At 47.2% G+C, this 25200-nt stretch overlaps 2 protein-coding genes and 1 pseudogene across 2 annotated transcripts; 2 read left to right on the forward strand and 1 right to left on the reverse strand.

The window, feature by feature from the left end:
• Positions 1–414: 414 nt before the first annotated feature.
• On the forward strand, positions 415–2003 carry LOC119311959 (protein PHLOEM PROTEIN 2-LIKE A10-like). Its single transcript, XM_037587673.1, has one exon. It carries the CDS (start codon positions 530–532, stop codon positions 1658–1660), a length of 1131 nt encoding a protein of 376 aa, XP_037443570.1. The 5' UTR covers positions 415–529; the 3' UTR covers positions 1661–2003.
• Positions 2004–4444: 2441 nt separating this feature from the next.
• On the forward strand, positions 4445–9712 carry LOC119310240 (annotated as a pseudogene).
• A 13845-nt stretch (positions 9713–23557) lies between these two features.
• Positions 23558–24484, reverse strand: LOC119306283 (ocs element-binding factor 1-like). The gene has a single exon (XM_037582548.1). The coding sequence runs from the start codon at positions 24391–24393 to the stop codon at positions 23833–23835; it is 561 nt and encodes a 186-aa protein (XP_037438445.1). The 5' UTR covers positions 24394–24484; the 3' UTR covers positions 23558–23832.
• Between the last annotated feature and the right edge of the window lie 716 nt (positions 24485–25200).

The raw sequence follows: 25200 nt of genomic DNA on the forward strand, positions 1-25200 counted from the left end.
ATAGAGGCAGATTCTTTTTTATCACATGAATGCCTTAGAAGCTGATGTTTTACAAGTTCTTTTTAGGGAATGATGTTTTACAAAGCTGCACGCCTGCATGTAGAGACAGAGTTTTTTTCTTTTAAGAGAAGCCATAGATGCAATCGGCCCGGCGATATATATATTTGCGAGAAGGCGTTATGTATAGTCCATATACATATTGCGGCTCACGAAGCCCAGGCCATTCCAGCCCCAAAATCCACAGGCTTCAGATAGATATTCCGTGTGATTCCACAGTGAGTGGAATTCGTCACGCTGGAAAAAGAAAAAAAAAAGGAGTTTATAAAAAAAAAGTGGAATTCGTGAGGAGCACAAAGCTGGGAAGTAGTCGGCCGTGGGCCCACCGGAACCCATCATCTTTATCGGCGACTCCGCCGCGTAACTACCAACCCATCACGGCAGTCCTCCACGCTACGCTCATCCGCACCGCCGTCCCCGACGTGCCTCCCCCATCCGAACCCTAGCCCCGTTGACCAGCGCGGCGACCGCCATGGACGGCCTCGTCGCCTTCTCCCGCCGCCGCCGCCGCTGGCTCCTCCTCCCCGCGCTGGGGACGGCGTCGGCCTACGGCGCGTACAAGATCTACCACCTCCCGGCCGTCGCCGCCCGCCGCCGCCGCCTCGTCCGCCTCGCCGCGGCCCTCGCGGCCTTCCTCGACGCCGCCGCTTCCTCCGCCGACGCGGCGGCCCTCGTCTCCTCCGACCTCGCCGACTTCGTCCGGTCCGACTCCGACGAGCTCCCCCGCAGCGTCGCGCAGCTCGCCAAGCTCGCCGCCTCCCCCGAGGTCTCCGCCACCGTGTCGGCGCTCTCCCAGGCCGTCGCGGCCGGGGTGCTCCGCGGCGTCGGCTCCGCCCCCGGGCCCGGCTCCGGCGACAAGGCGGCCCTCACGGACCGCCTCGTCGACAAGCTCTTCTCCGACTCCGGGGAGCGCCTCGCGTCCTCTGTCGCCGGGAGCTTCGCGCGCCACCTCGTAATGGCCTTCTACTCCGCCCCGTCTCCTGCCGGGCAGACCTCCTCATCGCCCGATTGGGTCAACGTGGTTGCAACGGGAAAGGGCCACAAGGCGATTAGCAGCTGGGTTGAGGTCCTCGTCGGCACCGCCGTGGGGGTGTTCATTGACAAGACCATACACATCAATACCTATGAGCAGCTCTTCGAAGGGCTCACCAATCCAACCCACGACGCCAAGGTCAAGGAATTGCTTGTTTCAGTATGCAACGGCGCAGTGGAGACTTTGGTGAAGACCTCTCACCAAGTTATCTCCAAGGCCAATAGTAGGTTGGATAACAATGCCAATGGCAACAGCAATGGAAGTGGCACTGGCAGTAGCAGAGCTGGGGAAGGGTGGGTGGAGACAGTCTCTAGCACATTGGCAGTGCCAAGTAACAGGAATTTTGTGCTTGATGTTACTGGGAGGGTGACATTTGAGACGGTGAGGTCATTTCTTGAGTTTGTGCTGTGGAAGCTGCACGATGGGGCGAGAAAGAGTGGGGACACCGCGTTCGACAGCGGACTGCGAGCCATGAGGTATATGAGTGATAAGTCTATGGTTGTCGCCACGATCTGCATAACACTGTGCCTGCATGTGTTGAATGGAACTCGGTTCCTGGTTACCGCTTGAACATGCAGTCAACAGGGTGGGGGCTTTTGGCTTGTATTATTTGCACATTGTTTATGTACAAACCGTAGGTAAAATTGTACTGAAAAACTGTAAATTCAACTAAAAAAAGAGCTGAAAGGGGGTAACTTGGTTGCAAGGCTTTATTGTGGCTTATGTTTGGGGTTGTTATTCATGGCTGTAATGGGAGTGGTTGATTTGTTGTGCCCTTGAGAAAGTGTGTTTGCGGGATTATTTGGAATGGAGATGTGTTGTATGTTTGAAGGAATTTGTATCACTGGCATCTTTATCATTATAACATTGCTGATATCATCAATATCGAAAGTTTTTCTGGCTGGTTTCCTAATTGTCTTGTTTTCTATCCATGTTGTTATCTATTATATGTTCGTAAATTGTTTTTCAACTATCTTCTGTTCTCAATGATGTCAAACATAGCTTAACCTCCTCATTTCACAATTGGATTTGTGAATGCTTTGTTTGGATTCAAAGTTTTTAGTAAGCTCAATATTAATTCTATGTACATTCATGATAACAACCTTTTATCCATCCTGTGTAGTGTACTAGAGATTCCTAATAATTCATATATGAAGCAGTAGGTATCACATATTGAATGGGATCTTACAAACATCATTCTAGTGATGTCGATGCATTGTCCCATGAAAGTGCCTCCCAAAGATAAAATACTAACATATTGGATTTCAGTTCCTCCGTCTTAGTTTACATGATACAGTTGGAGAAACAGTTTTTGACATACTGGTGTTAGATTTGGTTGCTTGTTAATTGCATATTGTTTCTCTAACTTCCGTTTTAAACTGTTCCTTTGGACATGGCTTCATGGTAATATGAAGAAAAGAAACTGCAGTATCCACAGAGCTTTGGAGGGGCCTTCACCATGTCTCCTTGTGGAAGTTACAGTATTTCACACACAAGAACTATAAACTTTACATCAGTATTTTGTTTGAATGTTTTACTAACTCTGACACTTTGTATAGTTAGGGAAAGAGATATGGCGAATTGTGAGAGGTGTGGGGAAGTTAGTAGACAAGGATGTAGTTGCTTTGATAATCTCTTCTTGATGAAAACATGTTTGTTACTGTCTTGTTGGCGTTTTTCCACTGAATCTGGTCAACTTCTGATTATCCATAACCTTGCAATCTATAATTTTTAATGGTCGCCGGATGACTTTCCCTAAAAAAAGTAAGGGAAGTGTGTTTAGTGTAAACAACTAAACATGCAAATGGTTAACGTCATTTCAAAATATCCATATTTACTCAAATTTGAGTTCTGCAGAATATTTGTGTGATTGTGACCAATCATTGGTGAGCCATGCAGTGTATGAAATTGATGCTATTTTTGTTTAATAATAGCTGTAGTTGGTTGTATTTTATATTGATTTGAAAATTTGAATACAACTTCGATTCATTTTACAAGTCTGTATTAGCAGTCTCTCAGATTCAGAAAGATGCTTCTTCATAGAAGGGATTTTAAGCTATTAACCGGCATACATTCATTTCTACAGAAGTGCACTATCCTGGTGCCCTTCAGTTGCAACTCTTTCAGGGATTCAGGATTTCATCAACTTTTATTTACATATTTTCTATGCACTTTGGACTGCTTAACATGTATGTATGCTTTTTTGGTCTATTTCTGATGCTTTGTTCGGTTCACATCATATCAAGAATGAATTTGCTATATGGACTGAAATTGGCCAGGTTTTAACATTCTTTCAGCCTAGAAAAAGTACTCCTTAGTTCCAATCTATAGCTGAAACATACTGCACTATAGATGGTGATACTGTGTTTGCATATGAAAATAGCACCTCATGCGGGCGATAGTCTTGCGCCCCTGGCAACTAGTGAGTTTCTGAAAAACTCAGCACTTCTACATTACAATTCTACTGGAATAGCTGCAGTGTTTCGTCGGTCAAGAGCTCGATGATGTTATTTGCTCTATGGTTTCCTGTATGTAAACTTGCTGTGTTTATTCTGTAAAAGGTGTATAGTTCGCAGACCGAAAGAAATCTGAAGAAAGACCAGGTAACCATGTCAAATTGCTGCAGCAGTGGTTGTACTGACACAGAACATTGCTGCTAGCACTTGTTACAGCGTTCCTGTGTTTGCATGATAATGTTATCTGCATAGAGTTTGTTAGATTCCCAGCAATTATGCTACGGTAATGTGCAGTCACGGCTTGCTGGCATCTATGAGAATGAGAGGGACATTATGTGTGAAGCCTGTGGCACCTCTCAAGAATGAAAACCGACCCTGGATTTTCGTTTTGGAAGTGCAGATTGAAGACCCCGTGTGGAGCATGATAACTTTGTGATGACCTTGTTGGGCATATGTGGCAGCTCTATGGACAATGAACTTCTTCATGCTCAATTTATATTATTTGGTTGATGCATATATTATGCTTGAATTTGAATTTAAAATCTAAAATTGTGGAGAAATGATGTTGATTTATGTGTGGTTGAAACATAATGATCTGAATTATTGTGATGAGAAAATAGACTTTGTCATAGTGCTTAGATGCAAGTCCAGAGAGAAATAGAATAGATTGAATTATTGGATTCTCAAAAGCACCTACCACAAAAATCCAGAAAGTACTGTTAAGGCATAGCAGCTCCAATATAATAGAGTGACGGATTATCGGGGCTCTGTCGGAGATCTAATAATAACAGCTGAAATGTGGAAAAGCATCAGCCAGCTTGACTGGCGTTGGATCTCCATCCAACGGTCGACACGAACCCTTCACCGCCCTGCACAAAACCTCACCGCGACACGGAAGTTGTCTGACGAAGAGAAGCTTCCCGAAGGAAGGCTGATGGCCGGGGCCGCGGCCGCCACCGCCACCGCTCCGCCGGGGACGGCACTCCCAGCGGCGGATGGCCCCGGATACGACGGCGATGACTACGAGGGGGACGAGTGCCGCATATGCCGCCTCCCCGCCGAGGCGGACCGCCCTCTGCGTCGCCCCTGCGCCTGCCGCGGCAGCATCAGGTTCGTCCACGACGACTGCCAGCTCCGGTGGCTCGCCGCCCGCCAACAAAACCGCTGCGAGGTATCATCTCTTGCCCTCCCCCCCGCTAGGGTTTCCAGGCGCGTGCTTCTGCCCCTCCCCCCTGGGTCGCAGCATCATGTCCGCCATGATTGGTCTCCTCATATTGTTGGTGTGGTACGGGCGCTTAATTCTTCTTCTATTTTCGATCTCGTCAGATTTCGACCCCATTTACTATTAGAACTATGTCATGCTTGGTCGGTATGATTGCCAGGGAAAATATCCCCTTCTGCAATGTAAGATTGCCAGGGAAAATGTCCCCTTCCGCGATGTAAGATTGCCAGGGAAAATATCCTCTTCTCCAATGTAATACTTCCTCCGTCCCAAAAATAAGTGACTCAACTTTACACTAACTTTGTACTAAAGTTAGTACAATGTTAAGTCACTTATTTTGGGACGGGGAGTACGAATTATTGTCATATTGTTGCTGTGGTTATGTTGAACTCATTTTCAGTTCCATTTCGATGTGATACCAATGTTGATGTGTCTGATCTTTTTTTTCTTGTCATTGCAGGTGTGCAACCGTGACATCTCCACTCGTCCTCTCTACGTCGCAGATGCTCCTGCGAGGCTGCATGTTTCTGAACTCATGGCGGGTTTGCCCAGCAAGCTCATGGGTCTGCTGCTCCCCCTCTTCTTCGCCGTCTGTGTTGTTTGGGAGTTTGTCATTCCGCTCACCACCCTCTGGACATGGCGTCTCGCGCTAGCCACGACCTTTGCTCACCTGCATCCCTGCTTCAATTGCGCTCTGGGCTACATTTGTACGCTGGGTTGCACCATTTGCTGTAGCTCCATATGTGCGCTGGGTTCAACGCCTGGTTACTTGGAGTGGGAGCCAGGAGTTTTGGTTATTTGGTGCCTTCCAGGTCCTAGCGATATCGGCTGTTGAAGTTTCCTTGGCGATATGATCATTGCTTCTCAACTAATATCCTATGTGTGCTACTTATATTTGTTTATTACGATGCTACGGTATTCGTTGAACGATAATATCCTTCTCGTATCGTAGTAAAGCACCTGTTAATGCAGTTCTGTCCTGAACTGGAGCATTTAGCACATCTTGCCAAGGCTTTCCTGATTGTTTATTTACATTTGGTCACAGTGGCACAGCACAATATGGCGCTAGTTCGAAGTGTATTATCCTGGACGTGTACAGGTTATTGTAAGAAATGTAAGCAAGACTTGAATGATGGTCACATGGAAGAAACTGGTATAAGTTGTTCTATAAAATATGATGATGTTAAACTCTTTGCTTCTTTCTCTACCTTGAAATTGTGCCTTCCATTGGCCGGGATAGATACACTAGTGGGAGGACTACTCCCAAATATAGATTTTGGACTTCTTCTGGTTATTATTTCAATTGCACCGCCAAAACTGTCTAAGCTTGTTCTTTTGGTGTTTTAGTCGCTATGCTAACGTAGTATGTTCTTATTACCTTCTTAAGGTAATTCTACCCTTTTTTATCTACAAGGTTGTGGTTTGTAGCTTAGTTGCGTCCTTCTGGAGGATGAGAGACTGAAATATCTCCTGCTTGCTTTTTTATTACTTATTTCTAGAAAGGTCTAACAGTATACTTGTCTAATCAGGTGGTAATAGTTGACATGACCCTTGCTTGTATATTTTGTTTTGTCCCATTTTCATTGGGAAGGATAATTCTATGGTCAACATCATGTCTCAGTTTTGGCAATGTGGATGAAGTCAATTCTTACACTTCAACAGCTTCTACCCTTCTAATTGGATATGGACTTATCTTTACGGCGGGTGCAAGTTTTGCTGTGGTTCATACTTATCTGTACTTGAGGGGCAAGCGCCTTGTGGTCACAATTTTCTTTAGAAGATTGTATGGTATATTCTTCAGAGGGATCATAAAATTAACCAGAGTTGCCAATATTTCTCTTAATATCCTATACATCGTGATAATATACCCATTGTTCTTCGGCTGGTCGCTTGATATCTGCACTTCAAAAATGTTTGGTGCAACAATGTCCCAGAGGTTCAATTTTCTGATTGCTTCATCTTTTGCTTCTGCTGCCCTACATTGGCTTATTGGACGCTACTTTTTGGAACTACGCCCCAGATTATTCAGACTTCTTCACAAGGTAATTATCATACTATTATATTTATGGTCTTATCATGTTAAATTGTTAATAGTGACGCAGAAAAGAATTCATGAGTGTTGTATTTTGTTTTTTATTAGATATTCGGGCCAGGAGTTGTCACTCCCTTTCTCCACTTTAACTTCTCCGAACCATTCTACAAATTTTATTTGAAGAACCTTCTTGGTCTTTTTGTGGAAACTTTCTTTGTTGCTCTGGTCATTCTTGTCCCTATCAAAATTGCTGACCTTTTGGCACCAGAGGTGTTCCCACTAGATATCACGTAAGTATTCAATTTCTGTTCTTTATCTGATGTATCTGCCCATCACTCAAAACGTTGATTTTACTTTTTTTTTTGAATTGTAGCTACTTTGATCATCCTGCTAAGGGCACATCAGTTTGGCAAGGGCCACTACTAAACTTTGCAGAGTTACTTTCTGCTGTTCATCACATGACGTATCTTATTGGCAAAACAGTCATCTACCTTGGGCGTGTAATGGAGAGGGTAGTGGGGTACTGGTTTGTCACTACTGGTCAGGCTCTTGGGAACAATGTTGCACCAAAAGACCAGTATGGTACCAGCGATGATGCTAAGGATGAATGGTAAACACCCATACTTATTTTCACTCAGGGAGGAGCTGCACAGTCAGCCCTGTTTTTAGTCTTTTTGGCCAGACTGAATCTACATCCATTTTATAATTTTATCTATCTTTTACTTCCATATTGTTTCACTGTTCACTGTTTAAATAGGGTACTTCCATTCTTGTAAAATGGCCAGTAATTTTGGCATGTGCTCTCCTGTTTACCTCTGTTCAAGGGGACAGTCCATCTCAGCATCTCTTGCCAAAATATTCGTCTTTCATAGGGATCTCTGCTCTGTCAATTTATTAAGCGATGACACCTTGGCATTCTGACAGTTTGGTGCTTATGCTAGTCCATCAACTGTTAATTACTTTAGTAAAATCCTACCATAGGGAAAACTTGCAATTTGGGTCTCTGCTCACTGTCAATTCATTAAGAGCATCGACAACGCGGGGCGCTAAGTGTAGGCGCCAGGATTCCTATCCTCCCCGATTGGAAGTTGGGCTGACTAATCCTGGCGTCAAGCCCGGCATCGACGCAAACTCTGGCCGCGAGCGCTTAATCTTTTTTTTCCTTCCGATGACTTAGAATACGCGTCCAACGACCAGTTTTACGGCTGGGTCAGTGGTTAGCTAGCGCCTATAGGCAGCGGCTAGCGTTGTGTTAGCGAACGCCTCGGTGATTTTTCAATTTTATGAAAGTTATTTTATTTTTCTAAGCGCCTATCTAAGCACTTCGCATTGAAGATGCCCTAAGCGGTCACACTTGGCATGCTGACAATTTGGTACTTATGATAGTCCATAATTTTCGATTTGTTTTAGTAAAATTTCAGCATAGGGATAACTTGCAATATGGTTCAAGTAGGCTGTAGGTTCCAGAACTAGAAGGTTACATATTTGGATCCTCAAACCTATACAAGCCAATCAAGTGAGGTACTGAATCCAAATAATGTTTTGCTGCCTGACATGGCTTTTATAAGGGCAATATGGATCATGTGAAAAGGGCTCTTCGAGAAACAAATTATGCTTACTTACCCTTCTTGCACATTGCAGCAGGAGATATGCTGCTGTTCGAACAATTCTACGCTTGGTCCTAGCATGGTTGACTGCTGTGATATTCTATTCTGCTATGCTTTTGTTTCCAGTCTCAGTAGGCCGTGCATTGCTGATTACCATCCCTCCGCTGCCAGTAGCAGGTGGATTGAAGTCCAATGGTAAATGACTGTTCAGAGATGGTCATCGGACTTGCAATGGAAGTAAATGTTTAATCTTGTCTGGGCTTACTTGTGCAAGTATTTTCTTGTAGATCTGTTTGCTATTGCTGTTGGATTTTGCATCATATCAACTATCATTGCCGCCCTTAGAGATTTATCTGCCTGCATGACTTCTGGGGGAACATGCCTTCTAGCTTTGAAGAGGGATCTGCTTTTCTTCATATGGGTGAGGGATTCAATCTAGGTGGCTTCATTTATATATTTTTCTAGTTTATCCTACAGCTAAGTAACTTGATTGTTTCTTTGCCAGACGGTCATCATTCCTCTCTTGATCGGTTTGCTGGTTGATTTATTACTGATATCACCCTTCGTTGGGATTGATGGTGATTTTCCAGCTCTAAGCTTTTTCCGCACTTGGCTCCTGGGCCGGCTCTTTAAGCTCTTATGGATTAACCATGTCGATGAAAGTTGGGAGGCGAAGCTTAAGTGGGCAAATGAAGATTTTTCTGCAGAGCTCAGACCAATATGGTGGTTCTTTCAAGATGTGTGCATTCCTGTCGCCATGAAGCTACTTGTTGCTCTGGGTGTTCCTTATGTTCTCGCCAAGGGCGTCGTCCCAAGATTGGGCTACTCTGCCTCCATGAACTTGATAGTCTACCGTTTCTCATGATTGGGCAGCTTTGGCCTTTGCGCCTTCTACTATCTTGGCAAGGTGTTGTTTGTTCAACTCCATGATTCTATCAGGCACGACCGCTACGCCATTGGGCGGAGGCTGGAAGACGTTGGAGACGAAAGCTGAAGACTCTTTTGTGAGGACTTTTTTTTTGTAGCACTTAGTTCACTTCAGGCAGGGATAGGGTGAGTAATATCAGCACTTAAGTGTGCAGACGGGAAGGAATATATAGATCGTATTACTGACAGGATGGATTCAATTTTTTTTTTAGGGTTGGATGGATTCAAATTAGATAGTTCCAAACAGACAAATTTCCCACGAAACTTGTACATATGGGCGTGGTGGCATTTGCTGAATTCAGCATTTGTGGACATGTAAACTTGACAAGACAGTTTGCATACTTGTTTCCGCATAACAGCTGACTGAGTTCAGGTACACTTAGCATGTTTGTTTTCGTTACACGACTGGCTGAACCTAATGAGTTTTAAAATTGCACAATTGCTTGGTCCAAAGTTGCAGCATTGAAATTGCGCGACTCGGGCAGTAATGTTTTTTGGATGATTGAACTCTGGCAATTATGTACGTAAGTACTCCCCCCGTTCCTAAATATAAGTCTTTGTAGGTATTTCACTATGGACTACATACGGATGTATATAGATGCAAATAAATTCGAAATTCATATTTATAAATTTTCCCAATAACTAAACCACATATCACATGGGAAACTTATTTTATTTTTTATTTTTTTGACATTTCCATCATTTTGCTCCGTATGTGGTCCATAGTAAAATCTCTTCAAAGACTTATATTTAGGAACGGAGGGAGTAGTTTGTAGTTTATGTTAGGCTGGGCTTGATTTTTGCTGGAGAGAAAGGAATAAACTGGGCTTAAAGGGGTTCTTCTGAGATACCGATGACCTGCAATGGATCTAACTAATCTCTATAGAAAACCTAGGGAGTTTGTCTGTTATTCTCCCCTGCATTTTCATTTAGAAGTGCCATTAGTAGTGATTAAAGTGATGATTCAGTCGACATATATAAAAGATATGTGCAGGTTCAGAAGGGTTATACTTCATTTATCTTCGTATTATTCTAAGGGTTCCCCGCAATGTGCGTTTTATAGAAATCGTCATGTATGTACGCTTTTTTGGTCTACTTGCAATGTTCTATTGTGTTCACATCATATCTAGAATGGGCTTGCTATATGGACTGATATGGGTGGGATTTGACCGTTGTTTCAGCCTAGAACAGAACAGGCACTCCATGTTTGTGTTTCCCGTCTATAGCCGGAACATATACTAAGACTGTGATATAGTTAGAGTACGTAATGGGCTGGACTGGCGGTATAACCCGTTAGTCTTAGGGTTAATTAGAGATAAAGGTTGCTTATTTAGGGGTTAAGTAAGCCTTGCTTGGGCGTCAAGTAAACATCTCTATATAAAGAGAAAAGAAGTATCAATCTAATCAAGTAAAAATTAAGAAGGAAATCCCTTTCCTCTTGTCCGGACGTGGGAAGAAAGGCCTCCGGCCGCCCCTCTCGCGCCTTCCTTCTAGCAGCACCATAACAATTTGTATCAGGTAGCTTCGGTTCGATCATGTCTTCACCGCCGTCCAACCCGTCTCTCCCGCTGCCGGTCACTTTTGCCCGGCCGGGCTCCTCCGTCGCGCCCGCCCCCGCCGTCCTCACCACGAAGGAGGTGTCCAGGGCGCTGCGGGACCTAACCCAGGCGGTCCAGGAGATCCGCTTGTTCTTGGATGGGTCCTACAGGCCGCACCCGGTTGCGCCGCCCATTGCCGCCACCACGCCGCCGTGGCAGCCGCCGCACCAGGCGGCCTCTGCCGCGCTCGCCGGGCCGCTGCAGCTGCCATCCACCGTCACCATCGCCCCGCCCTGGCTGCAGTGGCAGCCGCCGCTCCTGGCGGCCTCCGCCGCGCCCGGCGCTCCGCCGCAGCAGCCGCTGCCGCTGCCCGGCGCAACACCGCATCAGCCGCTGCAGCTGCAGCAGCTACCGCCGGTCAGCTCCGCCGCCCAGTATGGGATGCCCTACGATAGGACTGCGACGACCTCGTTCCCATCAGCGCCACCGCCGTCCCAGGGCGTCCACATCCAGCAGATCAAGTCCCCGCCGTCGCCGTCACCGCTTCCGTCTTGAATCGCTACCCGCCACGTGTCAGCGACGGTGAGGCTGTAGGCTGCTGCGTGCGGCCTCCTAGCGCGTCGGCGTGTGCGGGAGATGCCTGGTCTACAGCTGCGCGCGGTTTCCCCCACGGGTGGCGGGCATGCTGTTTTCCCAGCGGGCAGCGACCTCAAAGTCTGCGACATCGGCGGTTGGGGGGGGGGGCGCATCCCTCCTCATCATTCTTCATAGCAAGCCCTCCACTCTTCTCTGTGCGGTGCAGACCAACCGCCGTCCGGCGGGGATAAGGCATGGTGTCAGCGACAGGAGCGCACCGCGTAGCACAACTGCATTCCGTCGTCGGCCGCCGCGAGGGCGCCTGTCCTGGTCGCTCTTGCGACCACTTCCAGGTGACCATACACATGCACTCCTTTTGTACATATGGTGTCCATGGAATCCATGTGGATGTACATGTACACGTCCGACGTAAGGATGGTGTCCACTTTCTGTTAAGTGGTCCAAAATAAAGCGTCCTAGTCCATTTCAGGTGGAGAGTAATAAAACAAGCCGAGATGTAAAAGGCTTGTTTTTAGGTGCTAAGTTTGTGTTGCGTCGAGTCATGGTTATAAGTTGGCTAGGCTGCAACTCGAGGACAACTTGCATTTCCAGGTGGGGTGTAGTGTTAGAGTACGTAATGGGTCTGGTCTGACGGTATAGCCCGTTAGTCTTAGGATTAATTAGAAATAAGGGTTGCTTGCTTAGGGGTCAAGTAAGTCTTGCTTGGGAGTCAAGTAAACCCCTCTATATAAAGAGAGATGTATCAATCTAATTAAGTGAGAATTAAGAAGAAAATCCCATTCCTCTTGCCCGGCCGTGGGCAGAAAGGCCCCCGGCCGGCCCTATCGCGCCCTCCTTCTAGCAACACCATGACAGATATTGTGTTTGCATATGGAACCATCACCTCATGTGGGAGTTAGTTTTGCGCCCCTGTCAGTGAGTGAGTTCCGAATTTGTTTCTGGAAAAACCAGCACCTTTACATTGCAATCCTCATGGAATGACTGCAGTATTTTGGGGGTCGAGAACTCTGGTAGCGTTGTTTCCTCTACTAGTGGTTGGGGCCCGCCAATGGCGGGCCTCTTGAGTGCGTACTTGTGGCACACTTGCCTTGCTGAAGCACCTCATTGCACCTTTAGGGTGTCCATATTCACATGAGTTCATACACATTTATTGTCAAGTAACATGGAACAGTTTTTGGTATAAATCATAAAAATCTTACGGTCCTGGTGGTGTTAGTTGCTCCAAGCACAGTGCACATCTAAAATGCAGTACTTAACTAAAATAAGAAAATTGACAATATGAAGTCCCATAGCAGTATGTACATATGTAGCTGTATTAGAAATTTAGAATCAAGATAAAATCAGCTAATTTATTTACAAATAGCAAAAGACCAGAAAGTCCTGGCTCGCTCAACCATGTTACACCACACATTTCTCTCTGCTACTCCATACAACAATATGATACTGACATTGCCAGTATTAAATCAGACACATCCATTACTACAGATTAAATTTCACTTCTACAGTGACCATCTCCATAATATCTAACCAGACATCGTCTCAGATTGTCTACCAACTTGATTCACTTTTCATGCCACCATCGCGGACCATACAAACATACATACATCAAACATCAATGCCATTATGTCAATGTGTTCATCTTAACCAATGTTCACTATGGTTCATGTGCCCCAATGAACTAACGATTGTTAGCGTAAGTTTTCTTTACCGGTAAAAAAGAATCACAAACACTTGGCAAAGCACCGCAATGTTTCAGCACAAGAGATCCTTAGATACCAGAACCAAGCAACACAATCAATCCTAGTGTCCAAGAGAACTGCAAAGCAATCTTGCGCAATATAGGCAGCAAAATTTGCATTAGATAAACAGGAACCTAATCTCTAGAAGGCACCGACATGCACCCATGTAAGTGCCAGCTTCTGTAACTACTAATAATAGTGCTTCGTGCAAATGGCTTAGAGCGGCATGAACATTTCCTGTATCATCTTCCAACATAGCCACATTTATGTTGGTAGCAGCTGAACCTGGATGTGAAATCCCACAATAAGTAGATAAATCACACAGTTGACATATGTTCAGGAAGAAGATATACCTCTAGGTATACAAGTCAACCAAAACAGATAACAAAAATGAGCAAGTGGATGATGTATGAAAGAAGGTTATTATCAAACAAACATTCTCTTATATATACAAATCAAGTATGGTATCAAAGACATCTAGTTTGAAATGTAAGTAACACGCTAGTACTATGCTTGTTTCTATCCTATTCCCAATCACACCTCCTATCTCTCTGGTGCCATCTTTGGCTTTCAACATATGTTAAAGGTTAAAGGTTAGCATGAGATTAGTGACACGAGCCCTTGAATGATGCAAATAACATAACAACAAATTCAAACTTGTCATTTCACCCGCTTGTCAGTCATATTTGTCAAAGCTAGAACAAGGGAACAACTTCACATAAGCTTCGAAGTATGCTACTCTAGACGATATGACAAGCCTAGTGTACATTTTGTGCCCAAGAAAATTCTTCATCATTCCTATAGGAGCCAAAAGGTGTGATTAGGCATCTATTTTTGCCTTGTGTTGCAGGCCTAGTTATCTCGGTCTTTCAGCTTTACGGATATTACAAGATGGAATTGACTATAGTTTGGCAGTAGGCACCATGCACCACATGTACCTAAACCATTTGTACATATTCACCACATCGTATATATACATATTAGAGCCAAATCAATAACCACACATATGGCAAAGGAGACATCTATGAGCATCTATCAAATTGACAAGACACCAATCAACACTTAAAACCTCAACATATAACAACAACAACGTCAACCACAGATAGAATTCACCCACCAAATCTTCATCATAAAAATAAAGACTGTAATTACTATGAAGCTCTAATATCAAACTGTAAGAATGACAACCAAGACACAGATGGTATTCGATTCCTCACAGTTATAGGGAAACTGCACAGGAGAAATCGAAAAGCATGAACCTTACCGGTGCTATCGTAGTAGTCATTGAGAGCTCAATGGTACATGGACTCATCCAATCTGAACCAGTTGGTGACATACTCGTATAGAATTGCATGCACTGCAGCAACCAAAAGAATCTCTATCTAGCTTTTGTGCGTAGAGGACAAATGCTTAGTTCTTTACTCTGCCAATATAAATACTATCAGCAAGGCAAAGAATTCAAACTAAACTATTTAAGAAGAATGAGCAGGCAACACACCAAAACTGAACTATGTAAGAAGAATTCGAACAAAACTATGTAAGAATAGAACATCGATAGTGAAATTTTATTAAGATCAACCGAGCCTTTATATGAAGCATGCATTCTGATTTACTCTTGGAGAATCCTAATGATTTACATTATTTCCTTTGTATCACAATAAAAAATGAATTCGACAAAGAGTAAAACAACTACCTAGACTTTGTCAGATTACTTATGAAGTATCAAGACGACAAAAGAATGTCAAGAACAGATGCAAATAAACAGAAATGGTGTATTTTCTTCACATGCCAAGTCACAGGGATACTAACACATGCCCCAAACTTTGGTGCTTATGACTCAGTAGTTAGTAAATAGTGACCCATCCGAAGATGGATAATTTAATGTAGAAGCACTATTACTGGTTTAGAATGTGCACCTTTTGACAAGTTCATGCATTATTGCATGAGCTTTAAGGTCCATCAATCAAACAGATCCCAAGCATAGGAGAATTGAAAGAACTCCTAAAAAAATGGAAAGAACAAAGGACATGTGTCATGGCTTCTCTATTTGAATCCCAATTAGCATAATAAGGAGACAAGGAAAAGCATATTCTAAACTATGTGATATATCATGCATGTAAATATTTGAATCCCATCTATGGAACTAAAAAAATGAAATGAAATCATCCAACAATTTTAGATGTGTGCAACAGATTAACTATACTATCCATCTTCTTTTCCTTGTATATCTTGATTTGCTCTAAAATCTAGCATCATATACCAGTTAGCCTTTACTTATTTGTCAAGGACTCGATATACATGCCTATTCCTTTCAAACTTCATATTATACCATGATAAAGAAAGGAGAAGAGAAAATGAACCTGGTGATCCACATAGGCTATCCCCTTTCCGATTAACTCAATTGCCTGCTCGTATAAAGCTTGAACATAAATCGCTTGTATATGTGACTTTGAAGGGCTCCCATCCCATTCATTGGACTAACTCCTCAATGTGGTTTATATATTTCTTCTTTTCAGCTTCTGCCGTTGTGTCACTAAACTTGTTGTTCAGATAGAATGAGATTGCAAAAGAACTAATACAGAAAGAATTCTATGTAAGCATACCAATTAAGTTGACCTGCTTAGCCTTGCAATCCAAAATCCGGCCCGAGCTGCAGCAAAAACAACACCAATTATCCTGAAATAAGGCATCATCACTGAAATTATAATATCTTAAATGGAGAATCTTGGAGATATACTGTAAAACATTTTTTTTTGCTGGTATAGAGTTTAACCTGCAAAGGGAATCTGAATATCTGATCATATGCCACTTTGAACTTTAGTACTTCATCGTATAATATTTATAATAAATTGTACACTCAGCAGGAAAAGTAACACTCCATAGCAGCCCTGGATTCTATGAAGACAAATCCTGGTCACTTTAGTTGCTGGTGTAAGAATCTTACGGGTACCCAAAACCACTCCATAGCAACCATAGATTTATGGAAACAATCGTTGGTGTAAGAAATCTTGTGGACTGGACACACAAACCCTAGCTACGAAATTATGAAGGAATCAGAAAGAGCTCAGAGGGAAGGGCGGAGAAAACAACTGGTGGCGGCGACATGGCCATGGTTGGGCCGAGCCACTTTCCTTGTTGCCATCTGTTGTTCCCGTGGAGAAGAGACGAGGCGGAGGCAGCAACCGAGATCAACAAGGAAGAGATGGCGCGATGGAGACCCATTAGAGGACGAGTGCGAGCGGCGAAGGGAGGGAAGGTGGGAAGGGGCGCACCAGATCGGCCATCTTGGTGATCCCCTCGAGGCGGCAGACGTTCTTGATGTGGAGGCGGTGGAAGGAGATGCGCCCCATGACGTGGGTCGGGGTGGGTCGACGAGGTGGCGGATCTTGTCGCAGTAGACGTCGATGGTCGAGGGAAGAGGGATGAATGCACGAACTGCTCGAGCTCCTCATCCGTCTCTCCAGCGCCGCGTGCGAAGGTACGAGGACGACGACGGCGCGCAGACGGCCTAACTCGGGGAAGGAGCGGGTCTGAACAGGGGCCCTTCCTCCGGTGGGCAACGACGGAGCAGCAGGTACGGGGGCGGCGGCAGCAGCGGCGGCGGCGCTAAACCTAGCTCGGAGGCGAGATGAGAGGAAGAGTCACTGCCCAATCCCCTTAGTGACGTGTACGATGTCATTTTTCCCCTTTTGTTATTCTTCTCAACGAAAGCCTAGCACGAGCCCCGCAGAAAACGAGCAGGTCGCGACTCGCTCGTCTCCTTGTGCCGACGTGGACATCGCGAGAAGGCGTCCTTGATGCACAGCTGAATGGTTCTCCTTGTGCCGACGTGGACATCGCGAGAAGGCGTCCTTGATGCACAACTGAATGGTTTTAATTAATGGTATCCTGTAAAAAGTGCGCACTTTTGCATAGCGAAGTAAAGCGGAAGCGAGAGCAGATAACAATCTCCATTTGCTGCAGTAGTACTGCGGTTATCTTGGGCTGGGACGTTGCTGCTAACACTTTGCTGCAGAGTTCCTGTTTTTGAATGAAAAACTTTCTTATCCATTTGGACTCCCAGCCAGTCCTGCTAGTGTAATGCATCGCATAGTGAACTGCTTGCTGGCATTATCCTTATCCTGTTGCCATTTTCTGGCACTCTGTTGTGCAGTGGATCTTGCACTGTGGAGTGCAGTCGTGCAGTTGTCAGCGCCCGAAAGTTGTCCGTCACGAGCTCAACGGGTGAGAGGTATGAGGTATCGCGCACCTATGTTTTTCTTTCCATAAAATTTATGGCTCTTGCTGCTCCACAACGGCAATTCTTATCTGCCGAATTAGGGCATCTCCAACACCAACCATCAAGCCGCCGGCAACCATCGGAACCACGAGGTTCAGACGGGTTTTGTCATCCAATATGGTCTTGTATCGGTCTGCAGGCCGATACAAAGCGGGAAGGCTTTGCGGGTGTGCGGACCGCTGCCACGTCCGGACAACCGTGGAGCATCAGCGTCACATTCATGTTGGCCTAGAACGGACACGACATCTCACTGGAGCCGGCATTGGAGCGGCGTGGGCGGCACTCTTTCGGACACGACATCTCACTGGAGCCGGCATTGGAGCGGCGCGCCGGCCCGAGAGTGCCGGCCCGAGTCTTTCCGCATTCAAACGGTACCAGTCCGTCCGCCCGCCTCCATCATACGCACGCGGTTGCTGATGAATGGCGAGCCGATGCCACCCGCTCATCTTCTGCCGTCCGCCATTAATCATGTCATCGGTTGCCTGCCACCTCCCGTCCCCTGGCGCTTTATAAACCGTAGGCCCGACCATCGTCGCATCCATCATCATGCACTCTCTTCCTCCTCTCTACACCATGCTCGTCATGGCCTCCTCGAGCTCCAAAGCCGTCTGGGACAAATTATCATTTGAGCAAAAAAAGAAGATCGCTGCCATTGCAGCCGGCTGGTAGACGGAGGTCGGCGTTGTAGATGTCCCAATGGAGGACGCCGTCGAGGACGAGCCGGTGCATATGCCGGATCACCATCGGCAAGGCCGGTGCCCATTACACGGGCATGGTGTTGAAGGAGGGGGTGGGGGGCAAGTTCTGGCAAGCCGACTAGGCCTACAACCTCCGCCTCCTCGACGAGCATAGGCACGCGAAGGAGCAACTCATCATCGACACAGCCATAGTTCCGGACGTGGACGTGGCCGAGCAGGAGGCACTAGTGAAATCCCACTGCACCGCCTGCGAAATGCGCCGCAACCGTTGGCGTTAGCTTTACATCTAGTATCAGGCGAATTTACATGTCGCCTACAATAAGATGGACAAGGCCGTGGATGAGGTGTTCGACAAGGGCGACGACGAGGAGGACATAGCCAGCTCAGCCACGACCAAGCCCTGCCGCCACGACCATGAAGCAGGCACGCCTGCGACCGCCTTCGGCAACGAGGAAGAGTAAAGCATATGGGAGGTCGCCGACGCTTAGGTCCTAGAAAGGCCACCGCTTCTCCCCTTCTGTTGAATCCAAGCTTGGTGGATTCAACATCGTCGGCCGATTAGCCGCTTGGCAGGGATGTGGGGCGGATAACTTCACCTCCGGGGGCTCATGGTTGCGGAGGCAGAGTTGGCCGGAGCTTCATTTCGCGTGCTCACGCTCGGACGAACGCCAACAATCATTTAGAGTAGGTTTGGAATCGGGTTTTAGTTAAAATATGTATAAAAGGTAATGAATTTCGTCCGGTTTATATTAAATCCAGGGAGCAAATTTGCAGGTAGGCCGTAGGCGTTGGAGATCCTTTACACCGCTTGTTGCTCGTACCAGTGTTGCATCACGTTTCGTTCGTGTTGGCCACTCCTTCTGTCAGGCATCGAATGAAGGAAATTTCAACAGGGGAGAGCTGGTCAATGGTCACGCTGTGGCCCAAGCAGCAGCATTGGTCCAGCAGATCGCACCAGCGCTGCTTGACCGGCCCTTTGCTTACCGGCCGGGGCTACCCGCGTCCGTCGCCGGCGAAGCGTGCACGCACTGCGGCGTGCCTGATTTCCTTCGTTCCAAAGGCTTGGTGGTCGCACGTGGGCACCGCCACCGGGAAGCCCGTCAAGACTGCAATGGAGCTCAAGTGTCAGTAGTACTCCACGTGCTATACGGGTCGAAATGTTTAATCGTAAAGGGGTCATAGCTGGTAGTAGATCAGAGTGCTGGACATTAGGCTACGTAACGTGGCGCCAGTTTGATCGTATCGACCGGATAATGTCGGCACTCCGGCACGACGCTCGATAAATCGGTCGTAGGTAGCGGCCGCTACACGACGGAGGGAACACAAAGCTAATTTGATGAGATTGCTTTTGCCAAGCTAATTTAAGAATTGGCCAGCTCCTACGAAAGCACTCTTCTGCTCCCCGGTTCGAATGAGCTCGGGATAAAACAATAAAATACTAAAATTCGAAAAAATGAGAATCAATTTAAATATATGAAAATTTTATAATAAACACTGATAAATATTTTAGTGCTTGTAAAATTTGATAATGAAATGATATTTGTGGAAGTCGTGGTAAAAATAAATAAGTCATCACTTCAAAATGCTTTTGAAAATACCATTTTACAACATCGTTTTTTTTCCATGACTTTTAAAAATGTGATTTCACGATGAAACTTTTCAAGCATTCAAAACATTCGTCAATGCTTGTCACAAAATAAATTCAGTTTTTTCCAATTTTACTGTTCACCCAAGTTTATATGAGCTCGAGCTAGCACTTAACTGCTCTCTCTCTGTCCGAAATATTTGTCGGAGAAATAGATGTATCAAGACGTATTTTAGTTTTAGACACATCCATTTCTTCGACAAGTAATTTCGGACGAAGGGAGTACTTGCTAGCATGGGTAAAGCATCTTGAGAGCCATTGCTATGGTAGGTCCACGATGGTCGCGTACTTTGGTTCTCAATCATCTCGCGTGCTTAGAGCATCTACAACCATAGACAACAAATCCAACCTCACAAACGCCCGCAGACGCGACTAGGCGTGACTAGGCGCGTCTGGACAATGTCCGATCAAGCCTCAAATTTGCTCCTGTGCATCCGAGTCTTGCATATTTCATCCCCTAGATCAATACAAAGCATGCTAAAGAAATCCTACGTACTACACCAACTAAGCTTTGTCGTCGGAGATGTCCACGACGTCGGTGCCGGGTGACGGGTAGATGGGCGTGTGGGAGCGCTCCGGCTCCTCGTCATCATCCGTAGACACGAGCATCTCATCAAAGACCGCGGGTGCTCTTCCTCTGCCTCTTGCAGACTGCGACGGTTGGCCTCCGCCTTCGATTCCGATCGGAGGGAATCGAGGATCTCCTGCTGCTTGGCATGCAGATCCGCGTCCCCCACATCCTCTCAACGTCCTCCTCCTCCTCCTCCTCCGGATCCACCACGTCTGGAGGTAGCACCAAGTCGATCCGGGCTTCGCGCGTTGCCCGGATCTGCTGAAGGAGCTGTAGCCGGCGCTCGGGCGTTAGATACGGGTAGCTCCTGACCCGACGGCGTGGGGGCATTGCTACTACTGCTGGTGGGCGACTAGTGGAAAGTGGCGGCGGATGTGAGGGTGGAAATGTGGACGGGTAGGGGTTCGATGCTGGCGGTCGGCTTAAATAGCCGGGCTATGCACTACGGAGCCCACCGGAGTGGCTCCATACGGCGCCATCGGTCCACGGAGGACGATGCCCATCGTCAGTCCGACGTGGCGCATACGCCCGGGCGCCCCATATGCGCCTCATATTTGGGTTGGGCGTTTGAGGCCCGTTTGAGGCGCCCGTCTAGGTCGCATTTTCGTGACCGGTCAATGACCAGGCTGTCCGCCCCTGCGTTTGAGGCGGGTTTGGGGCGCTCGACTTTAGATGCTCTTATAAAGTTATGTCGGAATTGATGGTGAATTCATTTTTCTTCCACTGCCATTGTTCACATGTAGGGCCATTAGCCTTGTAAGATTCACAATCAAACAAATACATTTTTGCTCAGATGTGATGCTAGCTACCTTTCCAGAAGCATATATAAACGAATACACCTCTACTCCTATATAAAACTAACACAAATGAACAAATACATCGTTCATGCCAACACTCTTACTAAAGATGCAAATAACAAATACGGAAATGAAACATCAGCTCAAAACGATCCTCCTGGTTGTCGTTTCTCCGCCAAAACAACTCTTGTTGCTATATATCATAGCATAAAAGAGCAAACAAAATCTAATTTCAATGCAACGATGGGCATCGTCCTCCTAACTGATCATCGACCTCGTGCACTCTCCTTCCTAATGCCCACCCTCCCACATTTCAAAACTTAAAATGTTATCTCACTTCAAATCTTGCAAAGCCCCTATCATCGTCGCTTAAGTTTCTCCAACATTCGTCGCGTGTAGATCTCCCCTCGCCTTCTTGCTCTTTTTTAACCATGAACAACGCAACAGTCGTGGGACGCAAACACCTTTCAGTGATCTCATAAACCGATTGCCTAACTCCTTGACTTTTTTGTGGCTTCGTTGCAACGCACATGCATTGTGTTATTAGTAGTGAGGTTTAGTTAGAATGATTTGTATACTGACATGCTTTTAGTAATTGTTTTGCGTGTTGCTTTTAGGATCATGTTGGAACCCACGAAATTCAGAATGAATCCAGTTTCGGAAAATAGAAATAAACTAGGAAATACCACTTGTTGGAGTAGTTCAAGTTAATTAGACATGAGATCAACTTCCTACAAATTATATTTAACCATTTTGTAATGAAGGATACTCGGTGAAAGCAACCCCAGCAATAGCCCCCATTTTCATGCTTCCGTAGACCAGATGGAGGTTGCACCATTTCTTGAGCCCCAAAAAATTGCCTCTAACTCCAACAATAAGCCCCCACCCCCGGTTTTCACCCCTTACGCTCTTATGACATGTGGGACCTGCAAGGGCTCAAATTTCCTTTTTTTTCTTTTTACCACCCATCTCCGTCCTTTTGACCGTTGTCGTGTAGATTGAAGCACTAGAACCAAGTGAGGCCATGCAAGTGTTGGAATTATGTGTTCTATAACTACATTCAGAATATTTTGGTTGATAGTTTGATCTGGTCGATTATCGATGAAATACAATAAACTTTGTATTTATATTGTGGTTAACAGACAAACTATATTGTGGTTGATAGTTTGAGATGGACTCTACATGTAAGCTAGTTTAACCAGGAATCTTATCTATATAAGAGTTGGAATCTTTGGAAAAAAATATATAAGAAGGTCCCTACCGAGTCAATCCTCATATACACGTGAGTGACACCATGGATAAGCGCAAAGAAATAGAGAGTAGACTACAAAAAATATTCCCAACACTAGGGAGGGAAGGCAGTCGATTGGGGCACGAGAATGACGACCAAGGGGGTCGATTGGGTGGGATGGCAGCCGGAGCAGTGGCGGCATGACACAAGCTTGATGACAACAAGGGCGAGGAATGACTACAAGGCATACGGAGGTCGGATGGAGAGGAGAGAGAGCATAGGGGAGGTTCTACGGTGCGAAAGAGGCCGTTGGCGGCTGGTAGCACGATCAGCGTTGCACCGAGGTTTTATCTTTCTCCCTATTGTTGGGGCTGTAATTGGAAGTCTTGTTAGATCTTGGTATCTTGCTTTTCCTTTCTTTCGCCCCCAACCTCTAAAAGCTGCTTAGGGCCTGGGGACTATGTTTAGGGGCCTGTTGAAGTTGCTCTAACCCTTTAGATCAATGGAATCTGGGAGCGACTGTTGAACTGCAACATCAAGTCTTCTACTCGCTAGCATATCTCTTGCCCTCCTTTTTAAGCTCTTGCCTTTGCCCTACTTATTCGATTCAAGGCTGCTGGCCAGTCGACCACCTTTGCTGCGTAAGTCAGTGATCTGTCTCTGTCAAATTCTATCACCACGGCCTATACTTTGTTTTCACCAAAGCGGAGAAGCTCACGTTACACCATGGCCCGCCAGGATATCCGATAGAAAAGAGGGCGCGCATCTTTTCCGTTTGGCCTAAAGGCTCCCACGATCGACAAGAGACGGCGTAGTGTCATGCACCGTTAAATAAGCAGAGCAAAAACAGAGAGACCGGGTACGTCAACCTGCGCACACGTCGACGACCATTTTGGTCACACAGTGAATCTGCACGTACGCTGACGGTGAATCAGTGGATAAAAAATGAAGACGTGCATCTTTTCCGTTTAGCCTAAAGGCTCTCACCTCTCACGGCAGTCGACGTTAGACAATCCAGAGTAAAACAGAGAGACCGGTACGTCAACCTGCGTACTTGTCGACGAGCATTTTGGTCACGGTGAGCGGTGAATCAGTCGGGCTCTTCACGTACGGCGCCAAAGCGGCAGTAGTTTTCCATTTAGTAATTTACATCAGGTGACGGATATTCATTCATTCATGTAGTAGTACTTAGTAATTATATATGCAGCCTACACGTCAACTAAAATAAGCACGGGTCCCTAGCATAGTGTAGCATGGCATGCAGCTGCTTAAAGCACCAGTAGTGCTCCCGGTTCATTCACGCACGTAGTACTCTCGTCGCCATCCGTTCCAAAACTTTCACACGTATGTGACTCCGTCCATGGTCATGGGTCGTGACCACCCGCGCCCTCCTTCATTCCCTCCTAGTAGGTCATGAGGGAAGCCAGCCCCAGCTCTGCCGCCGGCGGCAAGGCGGCTCCTCCCGGACCGCTGCCAGCGCCCGGCTGCGGGCGACGCGACCGGAGCTGCTGCATGAGCCGCTGCAGCGCGAGGAGGCGGTGCGCCTCGCGGAGCCGGCGCGCGAGCACCGCGGCCTCGGCGCGGAGCCGCGCGTTCTGGCGGCGCACGGCGAGCTCGTGCCGCGCCACCGTGTGCAGCTTGGCGGCCAGGTCGCGCTTCTCGGCGCGGAAGCGAGCCACCGTCCCGCGGAGCTCCTCCAGGCGCTGCTGCTTGCGCGCCCGCGAACGCTGCGCCGACAGCCGGTTCGACACCTTCCGCCGCTGCCGCCGCCGGCGCTCCTCCTCGTCCTCAACCATCCCCGCCTGGTCCGCGACCGCCCCGCCGGACGAGCTGGGGGACGAAGTGGACGACGCCGCCATGAGCTCCTCCAGGGTGGGGCACGTGTCGGCCTCCCACGGGGTGAACCCGAACCCGGAAGTCATCGCGTCCATGTCAAGCCCGATCGCCTCCTGCAGAGACAGCATTTTCTTTCTTTCTCCTGACACTTAACAGTAACAACCACAACAAATGAAGGACAAAACCGTAATTCCGGGAATCTAGGGGACTTGAGAGAGGGATCGGGGAAAAGGGAAGAAGCGATGAGGAAACTGGCGCTATTTATAGACCCGGCGCGGGCCGAGCCGGGCCGTCGAGCCTCCCTCGCCGCGGGCCCCGCAACCCACCACGCGGGTCCTGCATTTACGTGAGGCTTCTTCTTCCTTCGCCCCGGTGGCTTTCTTTGGCGCCTTTTTCTTCTTGGCGGGTAAAGATTCTACGGCCGTGACAGTGTATCCAATCCCCAGCCGGGCCCGTATAAACCTGCCCACGTGCTCCCATCTTCGCGGCACGGACGGCCCCGATGAGCCCAGCGGCGTCAATGGACGGCGGATCGCGCATGCAAGCCCATGCGGGCCCACGTGGCGCCCCTCCTCCTTTTGCGTGGTGCTCGGTTGGTGCAACGTGGGTCGCGGGCCCACGTAGGTCCAGGTAGGGTGGGGTGGGGGGGCGCATTTTAGCTTAATCGCGAAGTAATGGCCGCGAGATGCTGGGCATCGATGGCTGGGGTGCAACTGCATGCAGGTGCCCGCGCACTTGTGGGGACGTCCCATTGGGCGCCGCGCCGTAGGCACTGCTCGCCGGGACCCGCCGGCGCCGACGTGGCGACCCGGGATCTCGTTCGCGGCTGGGCGACCGCCACGTTAGCACGATCAACAGCGGGAAGGACACGAGCTTGTCTTGCACGTAGCTAGCTTTCCTTTTTTTTTTGAGCGGCTGCACGTAGCTTGACTACC

The sequence above is a fragment of the Triticum dicoccoides genome, chromosome 5B (assembly GCF_002162155.2).
Source record: "Triticum dicoccoides isolate Atlit2015 ecotype Zavitan chromosome 5B, WEW_v2.0, whole genome shotgun sequence".
In the NCBI taxonomy this organism is placed as follows: Eukaryota; Viridiplantae; Streptophyta; class Magnoliopsida; order Poales; family Poaceae; genus Triticum; species Triticum dicoccoides.

Bases quoted from the DNA above. Each gene is read 5' to 3' on its own strand.
- LOC119311959 (XM_037587673.1), top strand. From the start codon at position 530: ATGGACGGCCTCGTCGCCTTCTCCCGCCGCCGCCGCCGCTGGCTCCTC.
- LOC119306283 (XM_037582548.1), bottom strand. From the start codon at position 24,393: ATGCTGTCTCTGCAGGAGGCGATCGGGCTTGACATGGACGCGATGACT.